Genomic DNA, 6,830 nt, shown 5'->3' on the forward strand with positions numbered 1-6,830 from the left:
TTCTATGGTTCTAAGTGAAATGCAGGTGCCCAGTTTTAATGCGTGCCTCCAACTTGTGCATGTGCAGAAGAATGCAGTGGTGATGTTTTGTTTGGCTTTTGGTTTAAAGCGGGAAGAAAGCTCCACAAGTATCCATGTGTAAATGTTTTCTGTTCACTTCTGCATCTCCACCCTCCACCCTTTTTTTTTTTTTTTTTCCTTTTTTTCTTTTCAGTGATGCAGGTCTTTTGGTAAATTCCCTTACCAGGTCGAGCATGTGCCCCGCCCCAGCTGGGAAGGATCTTGGGGAGTGGGGGGAGGTTTCTTCGAATAACCGTCCATGACTTGGGATGCACCACGAGGCCTCCCTCCGGCCCACGGTGGGGTCAGTGCGCGTCCTGCCCCGGGTCCTCGCTCTGCCCGCTCGCCCATCCTGCTGCCCCCAAGGGCAGCCCCACACCGCGGGGTGCGGGCAGCGCGACCGGCCTTACCGCACCAGCCGCTGAGGACCAGCTCTGCCGGACGGGGCCCGCCTAAAGGCCGCCACCCCGGGCGCGGCTCTCCTCTCCTTACACCGCACCATGGGGGGCCGGGAGCAGCTCAGCAGAGATAAGGGCCGTGTCCGCCAGAGCCCGCCCCAGCTGCCATGGGCGCCTGCGCACTGTGCGGTGGCGGCAGCGTGGGGCGGCTCCAGCCCAGTCGGCGGTGAGTGGAGTGCTGCGCCGGAGCGGGAGCTGGGCGGCGGGAGGGGAGGTGGGGTTCGGGCGGTGGGGGGTCCCGTTGCCGAGCCGCTTCGCGCCGGTGCGGTGCGCCGCGGGCTGGGTGGGCCTGGGCCGGTAGCAGAGGGGCCGGCCTCGAAAACCGTGCGTGTTTCCTGCCCGCACAGAGGCGGCCGAGCATGGAGGTGTTCCCGTCCCCGCTGGAGTCCGCCAAGTTTATAGCTGACAACAGTAAAGATGTCTCTGTGGACGAGGAGGGGGCGCGGCGGGTGGCGGAAAGTTTGTTCGACAAAGCCTCGACGGCGGAGTTCGGGCTGGAGGGATGGAAGAGCCTCCACGAGCTGAACCCTCGGGCCGCCAGCGAGGAGGCGGTGGAATGGGTGTTCCTGGTGGACACCCTCAACTTCTCCTTTTGGTCCGAGCGGGAGGAGCAGAAGTACCTCGTGAAGTACAAGGGCAAAACGTACAGCGGGTACTGGTCCCTCTGCGCCGCCGTCAACAGGGCCCTCGACGACGGTCAGTGAGCGCCGGGGAGCGGGGCTGCCCCTCACATCATCCCCCCCACGCCGGCGGCCGCGGAACCCCATCAGCGGGCGGATGGGGGGCGAGGGGAGCGCTGGGAACGGGGCTATAAGCATAAAATAGAGTGGTGAGGCACTGTCACAGGCTGTCCAGAGAAATCGTGGCTGCCCCGTCCCTGGCAGTGTTCAAGGCCAGGTTGGACGGGGCTTTGAGCAACCTGGTCTGGTGGATGGTGTTCTTGCCCACGGCAGGGGGTTTGGAGCTAGATGAGCTTTAAGGTCCCTTCCATCCCAAACCATTCTGCAAAATAGGAGCCACTTCTGCAGACTACAGCTTACTGTTTTGATGAATCTCTGTGTGCAGGCCATCCTGTGGGGCTTGGGGGAGGTAGCTGGAAGTGCTTTAATAACACCTTGTGCTGAAATTAGATAACTTGTGGCTCTAATTGCGTTACTGCAATTAGACCGCTTATCCATTAAAAAGACTAAAAGGAATGCCCATAGTCAGCTGTTTGTGACTTCTGTTATTTCACATGTGTTATTGAGATAAATTGCATGTTTCCATGACAAATAAGATGAGACTTCAGCTGAGCATCCTTTCTACTAATTTAGTACCAAAGCAGCTCTAGTGGCTCTGAAAACCTGTATGCTTCAAACCCAGTATTTTAATGCTAACTCTTGTTGCTGTCATAAGAAAAAAAAAATCTACTTGCAGATATAGATGGAAGTTTTATTTCACCAGGGACTGGAGCAACAAGACAAGGGGTAGTGGGTTCAAACTCAAACAGGTGAAGTTCAGGTTAGATATAAGGAAGAAGCTCTTTACTGTGAGGGTGATAAGGCACTGGAACAGGTTGCCCAAGAAGAGGTAAATGCTCTGTCCGTGGCAGTGTTGAACACTGGTGTTGAAGGCCAGGTTGGACAGAGCCTTCGGCGACATGGTCTAGTGCGAGGTGTCCCTGAGCATGGCAGGGAGGTTGGAACTAGGTGATCTTGAGGTCCTTTCCAACCCAAACCATTCTGTGATATTTGCTTGTAAATTATGGGGATGTTTGGTTAAAATACTTTTTGTAAATGCATAATGTGATTAGGATCTAAGGGAAAACAGGCCTATGCTGACTAACCTATCTGTATACGAACTATATTTGCCAGTGTGCTATGTAAACACCCCGCTGAAAGATGAAGACTAAGTAGTTCGGAAAAATTGCTATAAAAAGTAGTAAGGGTTCCACAGTTACATGTTGGAAACTGTAGAAGGAAGCACTGTGTGCAAACACGAGTTTAGTTTTAGGCAGCCAAATGAGTGTGATTATCACTGAACACTCAGGTGATTGTTTTTAAGAGTTGATAGACTCTATAGATCTTACCATGTAAATGCTTTCATCTGTGGCAGGCCACTGCATTAAGCCTTGGGATATGTTATGGTAGCCTAAACATCTTATTTTCCATTTTCTAAAGGAATACCTATTACCAGCGCATCATATTTTGCCACCGTGACGCTTGACCAAGTTAAACACATATTTCGCTCTGACACGGAAGTGTCCATACCTTTGATTGAAGAAAGACATCGGGTGCTAAATGAAAGTGGAACAGTTCTGCTGGAGAAGTTTGGAGGCTCTTTCTTCACCTGCGTTAAAATGAGTAAGAGAAGTGCTCAGAAACTACTACATCTAGTACTGGAAAACTTCCCTTCTTACAGAGATGAAGCTGTATTTGAGGTAAGCTGGTTCTAACACTGAGTTTCTTATGATAAGAATTTACTCCTCCTTGATTGTGTGACTTTAAAGGATAGCTCTTAGGTTGTCTATGTAAATTTTTCTGAGAAATTAGTCTGGAATTGATCTAATATTTGTGAATCGTTGCGGGGTTTTAATCCAGGAAATAAAAGGTGAATAGAAACATTTCTGTGGAATATGGGAAATTCAAGGGAAATAAGAAGGAAAATTAATATTTTTGCCTCAAATCAATAAGGATATTGGCCTCTATAATGAAAGCAAAATCAGACTTTGAAGCAGCTGATCTTAATTATGTAAATTGCTACGAGTCACACAGGGAAGAAGGTTTTTTAAATAATCCTCTTGGTCCACAGTATACTTCTTGATAAGCTTGCGTAAAATAATAGAGAGTTCATTTCTTTATCAGTCTAAACCTCTGAAAACAGAATCACACCATTTATTAACAGTAAAAGAATTTTGATTGTGTTAAGTCCTTAACTAGTTGGGAATGTATTTCTAATAACAAGAGTCACTTTTTTTTCCCCCAGAGGAGAGCCATTTTTTTTCATTTGCTGTCTCTGTCTTCATTACTTTGTTGTAATTTATTTTGATATACTCCATGTTCCAAATTGGATCATGACTCCTTTGTTCTCCTTACAAATGCATGATGTTTGAGATGATTACTGCCTGGAAAATCACAATTTTTTCATTTCCCCCCCCCTTTGTTTCAGTTGCTACCGACAACCCCTATCCCCCCATCTCTTTCTTCTGCTGTGAGGATCCCAGCAGCTAATGAAGGAAATGAAACTCTGGTAGAATTGTGAAAATGTGGAGCTACTGGGAATACACACTATGACTGTTGTTGGTTCAACAGGCGTTGCAAAATGACTGCAGGCCAAAAGTAACTGATAACTTTTGTCAGGGTTGACAGTATAGTGAAGCTTTTTGGAGCTGTTTTCCTGAAAGAAACTGATGGCAAGTAGGCAGAGACTATCTGTTGTTTTCCATGTCTCTGGTTTTGCCTGTACGGGCATCATCTTCATTTAGCATTAGTGACATATGTAGCCACTCCCGTGTGCAGTCCCATCTGTAATAGCATTCAGCTGTTACATTGTTATGTCTGAAAGACACTATGCTACTGACAGCATGGCGTATACCAGTAGTCTGTGCAGTCTTCTCGAGGTAACTCTGTGGAACACCAGTCACTGGAGCTTTGAACCTGTTGCATTTATCACTTAAATCTGCCCTTTAGTAGGTGGCATGACTAGAATTTTACAGCATTACCATTACAGATAAACAGATTTAATTAAACATTTCAGTTATCTAATCCAGTACATGCTTTTTCTCCTTGAAGTAAAAGGTTGGATGAACTCCAGGAATTCTGAAAGAATTAATGGTTGCTCGACTTCAACTGCGTTGTTTGCTAAGTGGAGTAAACCAACATTAATGTGTTCTGAGATCCAAGCAGAATCTCAACAGTTTTTATTCCCCTGCAGTGACTGCAATGATGTTTCTCTTTTATTTATGGGAATTCCATGTGATACTTGTTTGTGGTTTGATATTGTTTAGATTTTACACTGTTAAAGACTGTTGTATTTTTATTGTTTGCTTAACCACATGATAATTTGTTTTGTAGAATGTAACTCTTGCATGTCTCTCTCTGTACATGCCATTTGCTGTATTTGTTGATGTTTCAGGCACTTTAATAATTAACAAATTTCTTTCCTCAGAAAAAAAGGGTGTCTTTCTACAAACGGGCACAAATACTTGTGGCTGATACATGGAGTGTATTAGAAGGCAAAGGAGATGGCTCTTTTGAAGACATTTCTAGCCTGACTATATTTGCTGACTATAGAATACCTCAAGTTCTTGTTCACCTAAAAGCAATGAAGTATTCTGAAGAACTTATGAAGAAACTACGTGAAGGTTTGTTTCTCCCTTACTAATATCAAGTAGTAGACTTTAGACACACTGTAGACTAAAGCTGCTTTTATAGTGTGATGTTTTGTCCATGTAAAGGTTATGTGTAATTTCATTTTTCTCCACTGAACAAGGACTACTTATGTAGTGATAAGGTATCAAGAACAAACTTATTCTCTAACAATGATCTTAAATGACATCTCAAGGTTATGCTTTTGTAAAGGTCTAACTGTTCCTTGGCTTAAACATTCGTAAGGGAAGGATTAAAGAAACTCTAAGATCTAAATTTCTGAAGGGCTGCTGTTGCCAAAACCACACTTTGGCATGAGTATAGTTGTGATTTTTGAGGTTTAGATAAAAGCAGCAGCTATTTCTTCATTATTTTCTTCAAAGAGGATGTAAGTGGGGATTCTTTCTTATCTGTGCTGAACTGCTGGTAACAAGCAAGGTAATATTAAGCATCCATTTAAAAAAAAATTGCTTTAAGTTAATCGCATCAGACTAGAGTCTTGTTTCTAAGCATGGTTCCATCTTCCGGTACTACGAAAATCAGTGAATAAAAACATAAACCAACCCTTTATCCACTGTAAAATGACTGTGTCTAATGGTAGGTCTGCTGTTACGCAATTTTAAAATTACACAGCAAAATAAACAGATGAATACAATCGTCCACGGATCTTAGTAGGATGGCCACATACGTATATATGCGCCAATATATATGTGTATTAAATAGATCATGTAGACAATTTATCTTCTCCATGAAACCTAGTTAAGGACATTCCCATCCAAGTCATTCAAACGAATGAGTCCTTTTACATTTTTATACTTATGTGGCTTTCTTGGTTTTTGTTTTGGTTTGGATTTTTTTTTTGGGGGGGGGTGTTTTTTGGTTTAGCTTGTTTTGGTTTGGATTTTTTATTTTATCTTTTAATCTTGAGTAGAATTATCCTGGCAGAAAATACACCATCTTGAAATTACGTTTGACTATTCTTTTTGTCTCCACAAGCAAAGAAATAGTTGTATAATGTGCAGTATAACTGAAACACCTGTTCTTTTCTTAAACCACTTTCTTAAAATGCAGGATGCTGTTTTAATTGAATGGGGGGTGAACTTACATGTGTGTATGATAAAATTAGTCACTAGAAAATGTATAGCAACATTGTTAACAGTTGCAGTGTATTAGCCATGAAAACTGCAGTCCTCATTTAGGATAAATATGGAGGTCAGGGGAAGACAAATTCAGGCCATCCTGGATCTTCTGCCTCTTGCATATAAATTGATTGCTATCTTTTGTGTCCTGCAGGAACAGTTTTCCAGTCTGGAGATAAAGAGGAGGTGGAGATCCGTGGCTGTTCCATTTGGTGTTGTGCTTTGATTTGTAAGCATTTGCTGGAGCTCTATGAGAAGAAGGGTCAGGACATGCGTGACAAAATCAATGCAGTTTTACTCGACTACTATCTTTGGGACTATGCCCGGGATCACCGGGAAGAGATGAAAGACATTCCGTTCCACCAAGTGCGGTGTATCTATTACTAAGTCCAGCCTGATGGCTGTTGTGTTGATGCATTATCTTCTGAATTATGGTTACTTGTTTTGTGCAGTGTTTTGTCACATACTAATTTGGAACGGGCTAAATGAAATGCTTATTTCCCGATGATGCATTAACAACTTGCCTTTTACATTCTTTCCCTGAAATTTTTCTCTTGCTGTGACTGGAATTTGTTGTGTAAACTTCCCTGGGCAGCTTGTCAATAGAGGGCTTATCGCTCTTGTTTCCAGTTCTGTGTTTGTGTACGTACCGGTGCAGGCACAGTTTCGTTTCTCAAATAAACCGTGCGGTCCCACAACTCGCATGGGCACCTCTCCGTTTCCTGGGGCGGGTGCAGACCGTCGGCAAACGCTGCCCCGAGCTCCGCGAGGAGCGCGGGGGGCTCCTCCCTGCCGCTGGGGGGCGCTGTGGGCGCCGGGCGGGGCCG

The 6,830-nt window shown here is 44.5% G+C and overlaps 1 protein-coding gene across 1 annotated transcript; it reads left to right on the forward strand.

The window, feature by feature from the left end:
* The first annotated feature begins 617 nt into the window (after positions 1-617).
* Positions 618-6,701, forward strand: CZH9orf64 (chromosome Z C9orf64 homolog). The gene is made up of 5 exons (XM_030471025.1): positions 618-684; positions 866-1,214; positions 2,678-2,937; positions 4,665-4,860; positions 6,158-6,701. Exons 2-5 carry the CDS (start codon positions 878-880, stop codon positions 6,388-6,390), a joined length of 1,026 nt encoding a protein of 341 aa, XP_030326885.1. The 5' UTR covers positions 618-684; positions 866-877; the 3' UTR covers positions 6,391-6,701.
* The last annotated feature ends 129 nt before the right edge of the window (positions 6,702-6,830 follow it).

Source organism: Strigops habroptila, chromosome Z (assembly GCF_004027225.2).
Source record: "Strigops habroptila isolate Jane chromosome Z, bStrHab1.2.pri, whole genome shotgun sequence".
NCBI lineage: Eukaryota > Metazoa > Chordata > Aves > Psittaciformes > Psittacidae > Strigops > Strigops habroptila.

Bases quoted from the DNA above. Each gene is read 5' to 3' on its own strand.
- CZH9orf64 (XM_030471025.1), top strand. From the start codon at position 878: ATGGAGGTGTTCCCGTCCCCGCTGGAGTCCGCCAAGTTTATAGCTGAC. The intron at 2,938-4,664 runs GTAAGCTGGTTC...TTCTTTCCTCAG, and splicing joins GAGATGAAGCTGTATTTGAG to AAAAAAAGGGTGTCTTTCTA. The intron at 4,861-6,157 runs GTTTGTTTCTCC...TGTGTCCTGCAG, and splicing joins TATGAAGAAACTACGTGAAG to GAACAGTTTTCCAGTCTGGA.